This window comes from Heteronotia binoei, chromosome 14 (genome assembly GCF_032191835.1).
Source record: "Heteronotia binoei isolate CCM8104 ecotype False Entrance Well chromosome 14, APGP_CSIRO_Hbin_v1, whole genome shotgun sequence".
NCBI classification, from domain to species: domain Eukaryota; kingdom Metazoa; phylum Chordata; class Lepidosauria; order Squamata; family Gekkonidae; genus Heteronotia; species Heteronotia binoei.
The window spans coordinates 54,585,216-54,605,388 of record NC_083236.1 but is presented as its reverse complement, the minus strand read 5'-3'; the positions used below and the strand labels follow the sequence as shown (position 1 = coordinate 54,605,388).

General features: G+C 47.5%; 1 protein-coding gene across 1 annotated transcript; it reads right to left on the bottom strand.

Moving 5' to 3' along the window:
* Nucleotides 1–1,669: 1,669 nt before the first annotated feature.
* C14H16orf78 (chromosome 14 C16orf78 homolog) lies at nucleotides 1,670–17,821 on the bottom strand. Its single transcript, XM_060254287.1, has 5 exons — nucleotides 17,640–17,821; nucleotides 16,364–16,468; nucleotides 6,776–6,920; nucleotides 4,011–4,404; nucleotides 1,670–1,850 (listed from the first exon to the last, which is right to left on the bottom strand). Exons 1-5 carry the CDS (start codon nucleotides 17,703–17,705, stop codon nucleotides 1,703–1,705), a joined length of 858 nt encoding a protein of 285 aa, XP_060110270.1. The 5' UTR covers nucleotides 17,706–17,821; the 3' UTR covers nucleotides 1,670–1,702.
* Between the last annotated feature and the right edge of the window lie 2,352 nt (nucleotides 17,822–20,173).

Here is a 20,173-nt window from a genome sequence, read left to right as displayed (position 1 = left end):
TCTTGAAGCCGTCTGTGCTGCTACCACCACCTGCGGCAGTGAATTCCATGTGTTAATCACTCTTTGGGTGAAGAAATAAACCATGACTCGGTTATGTTCCTTTCCTCCACTCACAGCCCTGGTCTTGAACAGTCAGAACTATTTCCCCTGTCCTCAGTCTGACTAAATGAGGAGGAGGATTTATAAGCAGGGTCGGTACTTGGATGGGTGACCACCAAGGAAGACTCTGCAGAGGAAGGCAATGGCCAATCACCTCTGCTCCTCACTGGCCTTGAAAGCCCCTTGCTGGGGTCAGTTCTCGGATGGGAGACCACCAAGGAATACTCTGCAGAGGAAATCAATGGCCAACCACCTCTGCTTCTCACTTGCCTGGAAAGCCCCTTGCTGGGGTCAGTTCTTGGATGGGAGATCACCAAGGAAGATTCTGCAGTGGAAAGGCAATGGCCAGGTCCTCTGCTTCTCACTTGCCTAGAAAGCCCTTTGCTGGGGTCATCACAAGGTGGTTGCAACTTGACAGCACTAATGTATGCACTACCAGACCTTTTCGAACTGTTATAACTGGAGATGCCAGGGACTGAACCTGGGTTGTTGTTGTTTTTTTAAAAATGCAAAACAGATGCTGCTCCATGGAGCTATGGCTTCTCCCCATGCAAGCTATACTCAGGGCTTTATTTGTAGCAGGAACTCCTTTGCATATCAGGCCAAACCCCCCTGATGTAGCCAATCCTTCAAGAGCTTACAGTAGGCCATGTAAGAAGTGCCCTATAAGCTCCAGGAGGATTGGCTACATTAGGGGTGTGTGGCCTAATATGCAAAGGAGATCCTGTTACAAAAAAAAAGCCCGAGCTATAATGCAGCAAGCAGTACAGATCCTCAGGACAAGGGGCTGTGGCTCAGTGGAAGGGCCTCTTGGGAAAGTGCCACGAAGTCACAGCTGACTTATGTTGACTCCATCTTGTTTTCAAGGCAAGAGACTTCAGAGGTGGTTTTCCATTGCCTGCCTCTGTGTAGCAGCCCTGGACTTCCATGGTGGTCTCCCATCCAAGTGCTATCCAGGGCTGACCCTGCTTAGCTTCCAAGATCTGATGAGGTCAGGCTAGGCTATTTGGGCAAGAGATGATCACAGGTGGTGTAGCAACTCTGGACTTCCTTGGTGGTCTCCTATCCAGGGGTGGGATTCTAGCAGGAGCTCCTTTGCATATTAGGCCACACCTCCTGATGTAGCCAATCCTCCAAGAGCTTACAAGGCTCTTTTTTTGTAAGCTCTTGGAGGCTTAGCTACATCAGGGGTGTGTGGCCTAATATGCAAAGGAGCTCCTGCTAGAATCCCACCCCTGCTCCTATCTGTGTACTAACCAGGCCCAACCTTGTTTAGCTTTCGAGGTCCAGCAGGGACTAGCCTGGGCCATCCCTGTCAAAGTGTTACTCTGCTTGGCGGTTTGTTGATCTTTTTGTACAAGGAACTTTTAAAAGAGAAGCCTTTCCACCGACGAGTTTGTTCACAGTGAGTGCAAGACTCATTTTAATCACAGCTCTGTCTCAAAGGAAAAAAAAAACGATGCTGCGTCCCTGTGAAAACGGCCTTACGAATGACTCCTCTTCTTCTCAGATCCTCAAAGCGAACCCCTTCTCTCGTGCTGGTCGAAGCGCTCAGATCTGTCTTTAAGAACCACATGGTTTTAATGGGGCAAAACCAGGCCACCTAGAATGTCCGACTGGGATTTGAGGAGAGCACCGTGGTGATGTTGATTTCCGATTCTTTCATGTGAGGATGGATGTCGATGTCAATGCCGGATTCTTTGCAGAGGCTCACCAAAGTCTCGATGTTGCTCTGAGAGAGACGCAGGTACCTGTGCCAAGGGAAGAGGGTGAGAGGCTTTTAAGGCAGGGCTCAGTGACCAAAAAGTCGCCAATGGCTGGACAATCATCATCCTGTCTCTTTCCTCATCCTTGCACCACCTCTGGTGAAAGAAATTCTGAGCATGAAGATGGCAGGATGACCTGGACTTTGTACTGTGAAAGAGCAGGGGCAGAATTCTAGCTGAAGCTCCTTTGCATATTAGGCCACACCTCCCCAATGTAGCCAATCCTCCAAGAGTTTATAAAAAGGAACCTTGTAAGCTCTTGGAGGATTGGCTACATCAGGGGTGTGTGGCCTAACATGCAAAGGAGCTCCTGCTAGAATTCCACCCCTGTGAAGGAGGAATGTAAAACTTGAGCTAGGGCTGCCATTTTGGATGTCAGTTCTGCAGCCCTTGGAATATCCAGTTCTGCTATAGTTGCTGAACTTTAGGACAGGCACCAGTTTTGGTACTTGGGGACTACTGAGGGTACAGACAGACAAAATTTATGGAACTTTGGAAACCACATGGGGAGGGGCACATTTCCTGGTGTGGTTTTTTTTGGGGGGGGGGGTAAAAGGAAAATCTGGGAAGAAATTCAAACATAGGTAATACTATCTTATCAAACCAGAAGTTATTCAACCACTTTACCTGCATAAAATGTGTAACTTCCAGGTTGTATATAAAATTATACTATTTGGCATATTTATGGAATTTAGAAATATAACAGTGCGGTCCTAAGTAGGGTTATACTTTCAGCAGAATTCTGTCTGGGGCAGGGATGCTTTGTATTCTTGGTGCTTGGGGGGGAGCAACAGTGGGAGGGCTTCTAGTGTCCTGGCCCCACTGATGGACCTCCTGACGGCACCCGGGGTTTTTGGCCATTGTGTGACACAGTGTTGGACTGGATGGGCCATTGGTTTGATCCAACATGGCTTCTCTTATGTTGAGTTTACTCTAGTAGATTTAGTGTAAAACTCTGTTTAGCATTGCAATAACTAGGGAAAATTGTGGATACATTCAAAACCAGGGTGGGGGTGGGCAAACCGCTGTACCCTGTACTACTTTAGCACATGCATTTTAGTTCTACCCAGGGCTTTTCCCCCTGAGGAAATGTACTGGGAACAGAGTTCCGGAACCTCTTCATGGAAACAAAATTCTCCAAAAAAGTCTAAAACTTCCTGAGGGGCATCAGAGCGGCACAACAGTCTTTGATCTAACAAAGCATGTTAAAGCACGGTTGCTTCAAGGTCATCGTTCAGCGCTAGGCACCAAAAGAACTGAGGAAGTTGGTGACATGCCTAAAGTTTGGAAACTGCTTTAAAGAAGAGGTAAGTCCATAGTGCATGACAATAATATTGTTTCAAATAATCCCGTGGATTTCTCCTTCATTTCCCTCTTGAGAGTTCTGGCATCTCTTTTTCCAGAAAAAAAGCCCTGGTTTTAACCATCTGAATGGCTGGAGGGAACACAGAAAATAACTTATGTAAGGAATAGGGTTGCCAACTCTGGGTGGGGAAATACCTGGAGATTTTAGGGTTGCAGCCTGGGGAAGGTGGAGTTTGAGGATGGGAGGGATCTCTGGCCACCCTCCAAAATAGCCATTTTCTCCAAGAAAACTGATTCTGTTGCCCAGAGATCAGTTCTAATTCTGTGGCCTTCTACCCCTCTGAGGCACCTCCCTTCCCCAACCCCTGCGTCCGTCCACCCCACTACATCTCCACGAATTTTCCAGTCTGGACTTGGAAACCCTATCTGAACAGATCCTTTTAAGCAGGGCTCTTTTTTTATAGGAAAAAGCCTAGCAGGAACACATTTACATAATAGGCCACACCCCCTGACATCACCCATAGTCTCACATGGGGATTTTTTTGGTGGAAGGAGCCTCGCAGGAACTCATTTGCATATTAGGCCACACCCGTGGCATCACCATTGTCTTGCATGGGGCTTTTTTGTGGAAAAAGCCCAGCAGGGACTTATTTGCATATTAGGCCACACCCCCTGGCATCACCATTGTTTTACACAGGGCTTTTTTGTAGAAAAAGCCCAGCAGGAACTCCTTTGCATATTAGACCACACCCCCGACCAACTGGAAATGTGTTCCCGTGCGTTCCAGCTCCAAAAAAGGCCCTGCTTTTAAGTCCTCTCGTTGGTCCATGTTTTTCTCACCTGCAGCTCAAAATTTCTTCAGGCCGAATTTGAGCCAACGGTTCTGGTGGCTTAAACATCTCGTCTCCCCGAGCCTTCTCAAGCATTGTCTTGAGCTTTTTCTGCAGTGCGGGGAACCCCGAGACTGAGTTATGAAGTGGTGGCTTTGAAAAGGAGAGCCTGTCTCCTTTGGTTGATAGCCTTTGCAAGGAAGGAAACAAGGCCATGGCTTCTTGGAGGGATACGCTGTTCTCCAAGCTGGACTGTCTGGGGCTGCTTCCCTTCCTGGAGTCTCTGCTCGGTGGGAATGTGTTGCCCATGCTGTTCCGGGGACCAAAGGTGTTCCTGGCCAAGAGGGTCTGGACAGGCAAATCATTTCCACTGAAGGGTGTGAGATCTTTGGAATTCTTTCGGTCTGGGGAAAAAACAACAACCGCATAATGTTACATTAGCTTCCATTTACAGTCTAGGGCAGGGGTGTCAAATGTGTGGCCTGGGGGCTGGGTCAGACCCCCAGAGGGGTCCTACCAGGCCCGCGAGCAGATCAAAAGTAGGTTTGCAACTTAGAGATACACACTTGAACAACACCTGAACAGCATACTCAAGATTGCTGCAGCACAGACATTGGGGTGACATTCTGGTTTTGGGCAAAACTCTATGGTAAAATCAGCCTCAAACCATAGAGTTTTGCAAAAAAAAACCCTAGAGCTTCACCACTCGACATCACCGATGTGCCTACCTCACACCGGTTGGAGAAAACTTAATGGGCATTTTCGCACTCACCTTCAAGTGGCGCGACCACCCTCTTCACGCCGGAGGATCTGCAGGGATTTCGCATAAGAAGCGCCGGAGCACCCAAAAGAGCCGGCGACTTCCGTCGCAAAAGCCGCTCAAACGTTTTCCTGCTTCTTGGCGGTTTCCGTTTGAGCGGGTTTCGCGACGGAACTTTCCGGCTCTTTTGGCTGCTCCGGCGCTTCTTATGCGAAATCCCTGCAGATCCTCCGGCGTGAAGAGGGTGGTCGCGCCACTTGAAGGTGAGTGCGAAAACGCCCAATGAGAATGACATAGAAGTGTGAGATATATAAGCAAAGTATTGGAAAACGTAGCTTGGATAAAGCAGTTGCAAAACAGGAGAATTTATACTGGTTGTGCCTGTAAGCTGATACTGAAAGCATGTTGGAGTATTTTGTGCCTACATTGTGCAAATCCAAACTTATTTTGAGAAGTAACATTTGAAATATCAAAACAATATTTTGAGTGGCTTTTTTTGAAGATAAGAGACGAACAAGAGGTGTATTCTACATGGGGCTGTTGCTTATTTTCTGTCTCCTACCCGCGTGACTTTTTTTTCTGTTGCCCAACCGGGGAATGGCAGCCCTAACTGGGAAGCCATAGACTCTGTCCTCTGAAGCTGCCATTGTCTCCAAGGAACCTGATGTCTGGAGTCTGGAGTCCAGTCTTAATTCTGAGAAAACTCCAGCCTCCCCCAAGAAGCCGGCAGCCCTATGTGGCGTACAAAACCCGATCTCCACCCAGAGAATGATAACAGCACTATGGGCTTGGGTGGCCAGGTCGTAGCTGGAGATCCATTGAAAGCATTCTGTGGACAGGGACTGGTGTGCTGGTGTCATGCTGGTGCGATGATGTCACTTCCAATGAAAACTGGAAGTGGTGTTATGGTACACTCTAGAATTTGCAAAAAACCCCAAACCCTAGTCTGTGGTAAGCAGCAGGAGGCCTCCCAGATTCCTTCCTTCTTGCCCACCAACACTTGGCCATACATTGGGACCAAAATCTCCAGAAAGCTGTTGTCACACCAATGGCACCAGCCCTGCCAGTAGGAAAACCAGGCGATTGCCTGGAGGGTGCCAGCCTTCTGGGGGTGCTGAATTGGTTGCCCCCATGTGACTTGGTGATGTTATCAGTGCAGAGGTGGCAGTGCCAGTCTAGGTTGCCAGATAGTCTAGGACCAGCTCTGATCACTAGAAGAGAATACCTAGAATTGTTGGCCACGAGTCAAATGTGATGTCTAGTTCAGGCCTAAGAGAAGGAGAGGATCTTCGCTTGCCTGATCTCTCTGTCTGTGTTGCAATAAGATTTGGAAGCCTGCCAGATCTTAGGATCTGTTAGGGAGTATCATGATGAGGATTCCAGAACTGGAAGCTCTCTTCCTGCCCCAGTTGCTACTGCTTCTCAGCAGTGGAATGCTTCTGCCCAGAGATGTTTGCTTTGCGCCAGTGTTTCTTCTGTATTCCAGCTTTCTTCTCAATGGAAATCCCAAGTGATTTACAACCATTGCCTCCCCTCCTCCATCTTATTCTCAGCACAACCACCTTGAAGGATAGATTAGGCCAAGAAAGAGTGGATGGGCCAGGGTCCCCCAGTGAGCTTCCACAGCAGAGTGTGCCAGAGTCTTAGCCTGCACCATGCTGTTATCATGTTCGTTTCACTGCTTGTCTTAGGACTTTTTTTTTGGTAGAAAAAGCCCACCAGGAACTCATTTGCATCTTAGGCCACACTCCTGATGACACCATTGTTTCAGGCAGGGTTTCCAAAAGAGAAAGTCCAGAAGGAACTCATTTGCATATTAGGTCACACCCCCGATGGCAGCATTGTTTTATGTATTTTAGGCCACACCCCCTGACGTCAAGCTAGCCGGAACTGTGTTGCTGTGGGCTCCTGCTCAAAAGAAGCTCAGGCTTGTCTTCTTCAACTCAACACTGATGATATCTCTTAAAAACAAACCTAGGGGAAACTACAGGGCGTGCAAATATGGTGTTTCCTACCATAACTTGGCCTTTTTGTGGGTAGTCTCAGGAAACTGACAAAGTTGGGCAGATGGTTGCCAAATTGACTCCAGGTTATATCGAAGGATTCTTTTCCAGAGGCTGGTCGCGTCCCATGGCTTGACTCAGGGTAGCTGCCCGATGCCTTGGAAGATAAACAGGTATTAATGGCTCTCATTTACTTACTTACTCTGCCATGCATGTCCATTGTTCCCTCCGTCATGGAACCCAAGGGTTAAAAGAATGCCTTGGAGGCATTAGAACATAAGAGAAGCCACGTTGGATCAGGCCAATGGCCCATCCAGTTCAACATTCTGTGTCACACGGTGACCAAAAACCCAGGTGCCATCAGGAGGTCCATCAGTGGGGCCAGGACACTAGAAGTCCTCCCACTGTCGCCCCTCCCAAGCACCAAGAATACAGAGCATCACAGCCCCAGACAGAGAGCCCCAACAATATGCTGTGGCTAATAGCCACTGATGGACCTCTGCTCCATATATTTATCCAATCCCTTCTTGAAGCTGGCATTTTTAATAGCTTCCTATTAGTGGCTGAGCATCTTCTTTGTATGTAGAAGGTCCCAGGTCCCTGGCCTCTCCAGTTAAAGTGATCAGCTCAGAGGTGATGTGGAAGACCTCGTCCTGAGATCCCGAAGAGCTGCTGCTGGTCAGAGTAGAAGAAACGTTCCGATTCAGAACACAACAGCATCGTGGGTTCACATTGCACTAGGCAAGCCTGAGCTATGTCAGGGTGCATTCACACTACACTAAACAATGCGTGCTGCAAGTGGATTTTACTGTGTAAGAATAGCAGAAACCCCGTTGCAAAAAAATGCATTATTTAGCATCGTGTGGATGCATCCTTACAATGATACATTATAGTGCTGACATTCTAATTCTACCTTACCAGTATCGGGAGGATTATAACAAGGCACTGCATGTTCTTGAACACTGAATGTGCTATGTAAATGTGAAATAATGCAGACTCATTGCCATGGGGGGGGGAGCCCTGTGGGGGCACTGCCCCCTGACTTCCTGGTAGGGCCCCCTGATTTCCAGGGCTCAGCCTGCTCCCCCCCCCCTTTTTGCCAGAAGAAGGCTTCTGAGAAGTGGCAAGCCCCACAGTGGGTGGGAAGGGGTGTCCCCAACTTTTTAAAAAGGATGTCCCCTGCTGAGGATAGGGGCTTGGCTCAGTGGTACCACCTTTGCATGTAAGAGGCTCCATCTCCACTGCTTCCACTTCTCAGTGAGACTAATGGGCAGCAGACTTAGAACAGATCAAAGGAAGTGCGTTTAGATCCCAGACTGAACTATAAATAATCCGTTCAGGTGGGAAGCTGCATTGGTCTGCAGTAGCAGAACAAAGTTTGAGTGCATAAGAACATAACAGAAGCCATGTTGGATCAGAGAAGCCAATGGCCCATCCAGTCCAACACTCTGTGTCACACAGTGGCCAAAAAAAACAGGTGCTGTGAGGAGGTCCATCAGTGGGGCCAGGACACTAGAAGTCCTCACACTGTTGCCCCCCAGCACCAAGAATACAGAGAATCACTTGCCCCAGAGAGTTTCAACAATACGCTGTGGCCAGGGGTGGAATTCTAGCAGGAGCTTTTTTGCATATTAGCCCACATACCCCTGATGTAGCCAATCCTCCAAGAGCTTACAAAAAAGAGCCTTGTAAGCTCTTGGAGGATTGGCTACATCGGGGGTGTGTGGCCTAACATGCAAAGGAGCTTCTGCTAGAATTCCACCACTGGCTGTGGCTAATAGCCACTGATGGACTTCTATCAGCCCCTTTAATTAGAAGCCTGGGTAAAAAGAAACACGTCCGGTGGTACCTTTAAGCCCAACAAAGTCATATTCAAGGTATAAGCTTTTGTGTGTATGCAGACTTCTTCAGGTAAAGTGAAACAAGATGTCCTCAACCATTACGCAAGGGCTAATTGTTTCATCGTGCTGGAAAAAGTGTATCATGAAAGCTTAGACCCAGAACAATACTTTGTTGGTCTTAAAGGAGCCACTTTATTGTGCTGCTTCAGACCAACACGGCTACCCCTCTGAATTTACCTGTAGGATTGGATTGTGCTAATAGTACTTTTCCTCTGGTGCAAAAGTTTTTCTACTACCAGAAGGGGCTCTTCCACCACTGGAAATACCTATCCTGTTGGCAGAGGGCTCTGTGAGCGTAGAAAAAGGGGCCCATAACAAGGCAAAACAAAGAAGGAACACAAGGAAAGGACCCAAAGCCATTCCTGCAGGTGCAAGTGGAGGAGTGGGGAAACAAACCTGGTTTTCCCAGATAAGAGTCCACACACTTAACTACTACACCAAACTGACTCTGATGCTCAATACATCATTAAGAAGGACAGACTCCATACATCGTTAAGAATGAATGAAACACAGGCCAATTTCACAGAGCATGTACAGAGTGCAATTCAGAATTACTTGCTGACATTCAGAAGGCTTCTCGTGTCAGATCCTTGTGTGATCCAACGAGGCCCTTCTTGTGTGCACAAAGCGTAACAGATGCAGGGTCCTTCTCATTATGCATTTTCAATTGAGCAGCTTTTAGGTACTTGAAGGAGGGGGAGGGACAAGCCCCAAGTCTCTGGCACGCTTCCTCCTTTTTCTTCTTTTTCTTTCTTGGCAGCTGGTGGCAAAACACACTGCTTCTTGGATGAAAAGAAGAGCTCCTTCGCCTTTTTCTTCTGTTAGTGTTTGCGAAGGCAAAATGAACAGCAGATGGCAAATACAGACAAATGTTTCCCAAGAGACACTGGTCTACTACTTAAGATAAATAGGATCCGAGGGAGTCGAGAGCCGGTGGCGAGCCCCTTTCTCCATTCTGAATGGAGAGGATGAAAGGGTGGCAGGAATCGGAGTTGTTTTTTTGTCAACAGCGTATGCATATATATTTATATGTATTTCCCCCCTTTCGTAGAAGGCAGAAGCTGTTTTGACTGCTGCGCGCAAGGAAGAGGCGCTGGCGGTTTATTTTAATTGGTGCATTTTAATGACGGGGCTCCACGGTCCCCTGAGGAAGAGGGGGAAAGTGACACACAAAAAAAGAAGTCCATTCTGAAGCTGGAGATGACTGTTGCGGGTATTATAAACAGGGATCCCATATTTGTGAAGTTTGTCTCCTATGTTGGGGACCAGGGGTGGAATTCTAGCAGGAGCTCCTTTGCATATTAGGCATCACACCCCTGATATAGCCAAGCCTCCAAGAGCTTACAAAAAAGAGCCCTTCTAAGCTCTTGGAGGATTGGCTACATCAGGGTGTGTGGCCTAATATGCAAAGGAGCTCCTGCTAGAATTCCACCCTGTAGGGGAGAAAGAGGAATTCAAGGAATTCACTTTCGGCCTAGTGGGGCTGCTGTTCCAGGACCCGGATTGGTGGCTCTAGGGTTGCCAACTTCCAGATGAGGGCTGGAGAGTTCCTGGGATTAAAACTGATCTATAGACTACATAAATCACGTACTTATCATTTGTTTACTTCAAGGCTCTTTTTTGTCAGCTCTTGGAGGATTGGCTCCTGCTAGGATTCCGCACCTGCTTCCAGGCAATTCTCTATGCTGTCTGCCCTAGTCTCTATGCTCTTTTCATAGGGCCTAGAGGAAATTCTTAGAGTTTTAGTATGTGGAGGGTGCTCCCCCCCCCCCCACTCATCAGTTCCTTGGCTGTGGGTGGTTCCAGGGCTTTTTTTGAGCAGGAATGCAGTTCTGGCTGGCTTGGCATCAGGAGTGTGGCCTAATATGCAATGGAGTTCCTGCTGGGCTTTTTCTACAAAAAAAGCCCTGAGTGATTCTCTGCCTTGGGTAGGTCAATGGAGAGGTGGGCTTTTTCTAAAAAAAAAAAAAAAGCCTTGGGTGATTCCCTGCCTTGGATGAGTAAATGGGGTAGGTGTCAGGCAATCCTCAAAGGGGCAGGAATTTCCAGGTAAGGCACCACCACTGAAAAGGACCTGTCTCCGGCTGCCGCTCGCCTCATGCCTTTAGGTGGGAGAAGCGGCGGAGAGAACAGAGACAGTGAGAAAAGGCTGAATTGCTCAGCCTAGGCACATGTTGATGAAGCTGCAAGAACTTTTTTTTTTTTTTTGCCGTGTTGAAGAAACGTGATGCAGCCAGCTCTGTGGCATTAGCAATATTATTTATTTGATTTATTATTATTATTTATTTGATCTGCTTAATCACCCCATCCCGGCCTAGGCCAGGCTCTGAGCCATGTACATCAGGTAAACCATCACAAAATTAAAATTCAGGTTAAAACATTTTAAAAATTGAGTTCTCCTTCCCAACTATCAGAGCATAGGGGCGGGGTTGGGGGTGGCGGGGGGAGGAAAAAACTTCTGCCAGGGGTGGGCATAAAGGGAAAGAAAGGTGCCAGCCGTTGTGGCAGGAAAAGGTGAATGGGAGTTCACAGGTAGGGCAGAGGTTTCAGGAAGTGGGTCATTATTGGGAGGGGGGTAGAGTTGCCAGGTCCAATTCAAGAAATATCTAGGGACTTTGGGGGTGGAGCCAGGATACATTGGAGGTGGAGGCAGGAGCAAGGGTGTGGCAAGCATAATTGAACTCCAAAGGGAGTTCCGGCTATCACATTTAAAGGGACTGCACACCTTGTAAATGCCTTCCCTCCATTGGAAATAATACAGGATAGGGGCACCTTTTGGGGGGCTCATAGAATTGTTTCAACCTCTTTGAAACTTGTAAGGTGTTTTGAGGAGACGTACTGGATGCTATGCTGAAAATTTGGCGCCTTTAGCTCAAAAAAAATAGCTCCTCCAGCACCCAGATACCCGTAGATCAATTATCCATTATACCCTATAGCAGGGGTGTCAAAACATGCAGCCCAGGGGTTGAAGCAGGCCCCTGGAGGGCTCCTATCAGCCCCCCCGATCAACTGGCTGTTATTTGCTTCCTTCTCCCTCTCTCTTGCTTCCTTCTGCATAATAGCTTGCTTTGCCAGGCTTGCTCAATCGTACAGGAGCTACAGAGCAAAACCTCTATTTTCTCCTGAGGTTCCTCCCTCGGGGAGGAAGAGGGGAAGGCAGAGCTTGTTTTGCAATGCTCTCTCAATCGCACAGTAGAGCTACTGAACCAAGCCTCTCTTCCTTCCCCCTCCTGGTCCCCTGGTGAAGGAAGAAAGAAAAGAGCCAGAGCTTCCTTTGCCCAGATCCCTTGATCCTATGGGAGAGATACAAAGAAAGCACTTTTAATACCAACAAGTGCCAACGTTTGAAGCATGTTTTAAGGTTTTTAAAATATATATATTTAACTGCGTTTGTCTGTGTCCTTTACAAAGTTGAATCTTAAATAGGTATACACATGGTGTAGCCCTAAATGGTTTGGTCCAACTTGACATGGCCCAGCCCAACAAGGTCTCATTTATATCAGATCCAGCCCTCGTAACAAATGAGTTCGACACCCCTGGATTCGGTCTCCATAAGGAATAATGGACCACCCAGCAGACGTTTCCCTCCCTCCCCCTGCTTTCTGATGACCCTGAAGTGGGGGGAGGGCCTCCAAACCGAAGGATCCCCTGTCCCCACCTGGGGATTGGCAACCCTATCGGGGGGCTTGGTTCATCCCTGCGCTTTCCCCCTCACCTTTACCACCGTTGCTTTATCCATTCTGTCCAGACTGGGTTCACCCAAAAGAACTTGGAGAAGCTACTGCTGTGCCGTGCCCAGGGCAGCCTTCCGACTGATTTTTATGATCAATATCTCTGCCTAATGGGCAGATATCCCAGACCAACTCCTCAGGCTGGGCTGCTGTGGGTGAATATGGAAGGGATGTGTGTGACTCAAGGTAGGCCTGCTGCCTGGGAACCAGGAAAACTGGAGCCACCCACGCTACAGCTGGATCTCCAATCTGTGTCAGTTTAACTGTCACGGCTTCACCCAAAGAATCTCAGGAGTGCGATGAGGCGCTCAGCGTTCTTTCCAACAGATGCCTAGGCTTTCCCTGGAACTACAGTTCCCAGAGTTCTCTGGGAAGTAGGGTTACCAATCTCCAGGTGGGGGCAGGGGATCCCCCAGTTTGGAGGCCCTCCCCCCACTTCAGGGTCATTAGGGAAATGTCTGCTGGGAACGCTATTATTCCCTGTGGAGACTTATTCCCATAGGAAATAATGGAGAATTGATCCACGGGTATCTGGGACTTGGCGGGGTGGGGAGCTGTTTTTTTGAGGTAGAGGCACCAAAGTTTCAGTATAGCATCCAGTGCTTCTCCCCAAAATACCACCCCCCCCCCCAGTTTCAAAAAGATTGGACCAGGGGGTCCAGTTCTATGAGCCCCCAAAGAAAGTGCCTCTATCCTTCATTATTTCCTATGGAAGGAATGTATTTAAAAGGTATGCGGTCTCTTTAAATGTGATGGCCAGAACTCCCTTTGGAGTTCAATTATGCTTGTCACACCCTTGCTCCTGGCTCCACCCCCAAAGTCCCCAGATATTTCTTGAATTAGACTTGGCAACCCTACTGGGAAGCAGGAATGGCTGCGAAACTATGCTCCCCTAAGAGTAGAGTTGGTGGCTGGAGATCTCCTGAGATTAAAACTGATCTCCAGGCAGCAGAGATCAGAGTTCGCCTGGAGGAAACAGCCACTTTGGAAGGTGGACTTTATGGCGTTATGCCCTGCTGAAATTCCTCCCTTCTTCAAACTCCTGCCTTCTTGGTCTCCACTCCCAAATCATAGGGATGCCAACCTCCAGGTGGGACTTTGGGATTGCCCTGAATTACAACTCTTCTCCAGACTACAGAGATCAGTTCCCCTGGAGAAAATGAGTTCTTTGGAGGGTGGACTCTAGGGCACTGTGCCCCACTGAGGTCCTTGTCCTCCCCAGCCTCCATCCCCAAATCTCCAAGCACTTCTCAGTCTGGCAACCCTTCCCCCCTAAACTCTACTGGGCAGGCAAGTTTAAATAATAATAGTTTTAAATAAAGGGACTATTTGCTGATTTACAACTATTTGTGTTTTTCTTGAGCTCATTTCTGCTCAAGCTCAGAGGTTTCCCCCGCTTTTTAAAAAATAAAAAATAAAAATCAGTGTTAAGTTGTCTTGTAGACCTTTTTGGATACATTGAAGATGAAGATTTTGGATTTATATCGTGCCCTATACTCTGAATCTCAGAGTCTCAGAGGGGTCACAATCTCCTTTACCTCCCCCCCCCCACAATAGATACCCTGTGAGGTAGGTGGGGCTGAGAGAGCTCTTAGAGTAGCTGCCCTTTCAAGGACAACTCTTGCAAGAGCTATGGCTGACCCAAGGCCATTCCAGCAGCTGTCAGTGGAGAAGTGGGGAATCAAACCCAGTTCTCCCAGATAAGAGTCCACACACTTAACCACTACATCAAACTGGCTCTCCTATGGCAAGATATTAATATTTTAAGTAACAAAAATATGGTAAAAAAAGAAATAGGGGCATTTGGTGACAATGTTGGTCTATATACAGTTGTAGGCATATATACAGCTGCCGAAGACCAAGTTTCTTCTGTTTTGAATAGTCCCACCCACTCATTTGCATAACACCACACTGGGTTCTGTTAGTGGTTGCGTCTACAGTGGGATGGAGTGTTATATATGTATATACTGGCTCCCAAAACCATGATTGAATTGAAGCAGTTCTGGTTTGTGTGAGGGAAGACAGTCTGCTCTGCTAACCATGATTTGTTAAGGTCTATCAAACAGGAATCTGTAACCACGGTTTGAAGGTGGTTTATTAGCCGGAACTAATCCTAACCATGGTTTCGTGTAATATGTGAAGTATTCCCAAACACTGTCCTTTCTGTTACAGGGTGAATCTGATCAAACCAACATTTGTTGAGGCAACACTGGAACTGTGTGGTCATCTGCAACCCAAATCCCAGTTTCGCCAATTAGCCATGGTTGTTACCTTAGGGCTCAGTAGCAAAGCATCTATTTGGCATGCAGAAGGTCCCAGGTTCAATTCCTCATAGGGTTGCCAGACCCCCTGCCTTGTAGGCAGGGTCGCCTGCTTCTAAGCTCCCACCTCCCTACCACCAGTCAGCTGGCCAGTGGAGGGAGGGTAACTCACCCAGAAAAAGAGGTTAGATTCAGCATTATTACCCATGTGGGGAAGTGACATCATCACTTCTGGGACATCAGGGAAGTGACATCATCACTTCTGGGACATCAGGGGTGACACTCTGCTATTTGGGCAAAACCTCTGTGGTAGATGCAAAATTTACCGTGAAGGTTTTGCCCAAATACCAGGATGTCACCCCAACATCCTAGAGATAATGATGTCACTTCCCCGTCACATGGGCAATGATGCAGACACATCGTATGAAAGCTGGGTTTCCCAGAAGCAGAAGAAGAAGAGGAGGAGGAGACTGGATTTTTACCCCACCCTTTACTAACCAAAGGAGTCTCAGAGCAGCTTACAATCTCCTTCCCCTTCCCCACTCCACAGCAGACACCCTGTGAGATAGATGGGGCTGAGAGAGCTCTGACAGAAATTGCTCTTTCCAGAACAGCCTCTGACAGAGTTATGACGAACCCAAGGTCACTCCAGCAGCTGCAAGTGGAGGAGCGGGGAATCAAACCCAGTTCTCCCAGATAAGAGTACTCACACTTTACTACACCAAACTGCTCCTCCCAGTAAGTTCCTCCACCCCCACTAGTTGCCAGGGAGGGACCTGGCAACTCTAATCCCTTGTGCCTCCATTTAAAAAAGGATCAGGTTGATGGAGGTGGTGTGAAAGACCTCTACCTGAGACTTTCAAGAGCTGCTGCCAGTCTGAGTAGACAATACTCACCTTGAGAGACCAAGGCTTTGATTCACTCTAAGGCTTCACTCTAAGGCTTCATGTGTGTTCATATGTTGCATGTTAGGTCTGAACTGACTCCCTGACTTCTTAGAAACCGATGTAAAACATTACTATGTCCCTGAATGGCCTTGCCAAAAACTGGCCATTACCTTGCACAATGTTTCACAGGGATGTCAAACATGCAGCCCAGGGGACAGATCAGGCCCCCAGAAGGCTTCTAACAGGCCCCCGAGCAACCGGCTGTTATCTGTTTCCTTCTCACTCTCTCTTGCTTCCTCCGGCATAACAGCTTCGCTTAGCAAGGCTTGCTCAATTGCACAGGAGCTACAGACCAAAACCACAGGAGCTACAGACCAAAACCATTTGCTCCATTGGCTAAGGCTCCTCCCTTGGGGAGGAAGGGATAGCTTGCTTTGCCAGCCTCTCTCAATTGCACAGCAGAGCTACTGAGCCATGCCTTTCTTCCTTCTATTGGCGGACGCTCCTCCCCCTCCTGGTCCCCTGGGGAAGGAAGAAAGGAAGGAAAGAGCCAGAGCCCAAACCCTGGATCCCATGGGAAAAATTCAAAGAAAGCACCTTTAAGACCAAGTGCTAACGTTTTAAGCATGTATGTTTTAATTTAAAAAAAAATCTTTAATTGTGTTTGTCTGTGTCCTTTATAAGGTTTATATCTTTGCTATCTAATCTTAAATAGGAACACACAAATGGCCCAGCCCAACAAAGTCTCATTTATGTCAGATCCGACCCTCCTAACAAATGAGTTCGACACCCCAGTTTTATAGGATGGCAAAAGGAATACCTGTCCTTGCTTCTTCAGCCACCGCTTCACCTTTCGTTCCTCTTGCTTCAGCAGATTATCATTCATGGTCTTCATTGAGTCGAGGGATCGCCTGATCTTTTTCAACTGAGCAGAGACAGCGAGAGTAAGACTGGGGATAGTGTGTGTCTGTGTGGGTGGGGGTTGCTCAAAATTTCCTTGCAGGTTTTTTACTTCAGAGGCAGCCAAACCCAAAGAAGCCTTTATTTTCCAGGAACTTGTCCAGAATTCTTCCTAAGGATGCCTTTTTATAAACAACCTCTACAATTATTTTAAACCGATCTAAAGGCTGCACCCACCCATCACCGGTTGAGGTGATGCTCTTGCTGCACCGTAGCAATCACCTCAGTCCGCACAAACGGGACTTTTTTGTAGCAGGAACTCATTTGCATATTAGGCTACATCCCCCTAATGTAGCCAATCCTCCAAGAGCTTACAGTAGGCCCTGTAAGAAGAGCCCTGTAAGCTCTTGGAGGATTGGCTAAACCAGGTGGGTGTGGCCTAATATGCAAAGGAGTTCCTGCTAAAAAAAAAAGCCCTGTGCACAAGGAAGTCTTCTTGTGAACTATTGCCATGGGAGCGTGTAAAGTGCCATCAAGTCATGGTCAACTATGGCGACCCTCTTGAGTTTTCAAGGCAAGAGACCTCCAGAGGAGGTTGGCCAGTGCCTGCATCTGCAGAGCAACGCTGGACTTCCCTGGTGGTCTCCCATCCCAATACTAAACAGGGCCGACCCTGCTTAGCTTCTGAGAGCAGATGAGACGGGGCTAGCCTGGACTATATAGGGCATAATGCTATAGTATTAGGATAATGAAATATCCAACAATATGCAGAAGCAGTCTGTGAAAGTCAAGAGCAACAGATGTGGCTTGAAGGAACTGCTGTCTTCTTAGCAAGCCTATTTTAATGTTGTTTTTCTTCCACAGGCTTTTATGATGAGCTGCCTAGCAACTGAAGAGAAGAAGACCGTAGATTTATACCCCGCTCTTCTCTCTGAATCAGAGTCTCAGGGTGGCTTACAATCTCCTTTGCCTTCTTCCCCCACAACAGACACCCTGGGAGGTGGGTGGGGCTGAGAGAGCTTTCCCAGCCGCTGCCCTTTCAAGGACAATCTCCATGAGATCTATGGCTGACCCAAGGCCATTCCAGCAGCTGCAAGAGGAGCAGTGGAGAATCAAACCTGGTTCTCCCAGATAAGAGTCCATACACTTAACCACTACACCAAAATGCATATATACCTTGTTGTCACATACCGTACCTGAAATGTCTCCCTGTCGTTGGAGACCCTAAGGGCTTTTGCTCGTTTGTTATCAAGCCAATCCATATTTCCTGTTGACTTTCAACTGGAATCCATCATTAGGAAGAGAGAAGATACAGGTTATGGGGCTCCGCACCCAGAAAGATATCCTAACTGTGGATGGCGGAGACCTGCATGGTTCCCCTGATCCTCTTTTCCCTATGTTGAAAGCACTGACCCACCTGGAAGATGTAAATGGCCACCAAAGAATGCTGATGTAACAATCTGTGTTCCTATGTCACTCATGGGAAGGTTGTCTTGGCAACCAACATGAAAACCTTAGAGTGGCTATGTCATCATTAATAGATGAGTCGCCAAAGGAAAAAGATAATGTGTCCTTCACTGGAGTTTTTATGGAGTGACATTTGAAGTCTCTCCATTAGGATTTGCCGCTCTTGATAGACAGAAGTTTGTAAAATAGTATAATGGTGTGGATATGTGGATTAGGCAGCATGGTGTTGTGTTTAGAGGGTTGGGCTAGGATATGAGAGAATTCCCTCTCTCCCATGGAAGCTCACGGGTTGACCTGGGGCCAGTTACACACTCCCAGTCTGGCCTAGCTCACAGCATGGTTGTTGTGAGCTATATAGCAGCTTCATGTTTGGTGTATTGGTTATGTGTGTGGACTCTTACCGGGGAGAACCAGGTTTGATTCCCCACTCCTCCACTTGCAGCTGCTGGAATAGCCTTGGGTCAGCCTTAGCTCTCACAGAGCTGTGCTTGAAAGGACAGTTTCTGAGAGAGCTCTCTCAGCCCTACCCACCTCACAGGGTGCCTGTTGTGGGGGAGGAAGGTAAAAGAGATTGTTAGCCGCTCTGAGTCTCTGATTCAGAGAGAAGGGCGGGGTATAAATCTATGGTCTTCATATACATGGAATCTCAAATTACTAGGTTCTTCAGTGTCCTTATGATGGAAGGCTCTATCACACATGTGTCAGTGGAGACAAGAAGGGTGGTGTAGGAGTTTCAATTGCCTTCACAGACGACAAGCGTTGAACAGGGAGGGATTTTCCCATTTCCAGAGCAACGTTAAATTAAACCAATAAATTCTTGAAAAGGGCAGGAAAAATCGTTCACTCGCAGACATCTTTCGGAATGGAGGATGAACACCAAGAATATATATATAATATACACACACACATACAGAGAGAGAGAGAGAGACAGAGAGAGAGAGAGACAGAGAAAGAGTTCAAATCAACTAATCTAAGACTCCAAGGAGTTTTTAGACATCTTAATAGTGTGATGAAACAAGGTAACTTGAAGAAGTTCACTTCCTTTGGGAAACAGAACCATCAGCGGTATTGGGTCCTGGTTAGAATTATTGGATGGAGAAGCTATATAATGGCTGAAAGTTAAGGGAGCTGAACAGACGGTATAATGGGTGGACGTGGTTTTTATTCTTGAAAGGACTTGCTGTTCAGACTAGTGAACATACTTTTGACACTAAATACTGTAAGGTGCTAATGACCTTGCAACAGAGTCCTGTGGTGGTAAGATGCAGTACTGCAGTCCAAGCTCTGCTACAACCTGAATTTGATCCCGGTAGAAGCTGAGTTCAGGTAGCTAGCTCGAGGTTGACTCAGCCTTCCATCCTTCCAAGGTCAGTAAAATGAGTGCCCAGCTTGTTGGGGGTAAAGTGTAGATGACTGGGGAAGGCAATGGCAAACCACCCTGTAGAAAGTCTGCCAAGAAAACGTTGTGATGCGATGTCACTCCACGGGTCGGTAACGACTGGTGCTTGCACAGGGGACTACCTTTACCTTTTTAGTGACCTTGTGCTGGGTTCTTGGAAGGCCCACATACCTTCAGCTCTCTAAAGCAGTGATCTTATGGATGGCAGGTCCCTGTTGAGGGTAGAGGAATTCCTATCACAATCTTCCATCGCCCATCCTTGCTGCAGTAAGCAGCAGGAGGAAAACGGGAAGGGGGATACCACTGCTGATGGTTTGACGTCACTTCCGGGTAATGCCCTATAAGTGACAGCACTCCCCCCAATGACACGCTACCCAAATCTCTATGATATTTACCAACCACAAGTGATGTCAAAGTGTCAGTGTCACTCCCCGCCCCTCCCAGGTCTGCCATCCATAAATGATCCCTAACATGGTTTCCGTTTGTTAGCATGGCATCTGCCAATGGGTTTTCTTCTGCAAAGTATTCCTCCCACCCACCCCACCCCTCAAAAAAGCAAAGACTCAGTCTTAGCTTTCTTCTCTATTATTGGAGGCATCACCTTTGTGTCTTCAGAGAGCATCCATCCAGAAACAGCTACTTCTATTGTACGGGAATGTTTGACTTGCAACCTTCTAGTATTTTGTAATTGTTCCCAGTACTCTGTGGCAGCCATTTTGTAATTATCCCCAGTACTCTGTGGCAGCCATTTTGTAATTATTCCCAGTACTCTGTGGCAGCCATTTTGTAATTATCCCCAGTACTCTGTGGCAACCAACAGTCCATCCTCAAGATTCCAGAAATGCTTGTAGGTGCAACAAGATT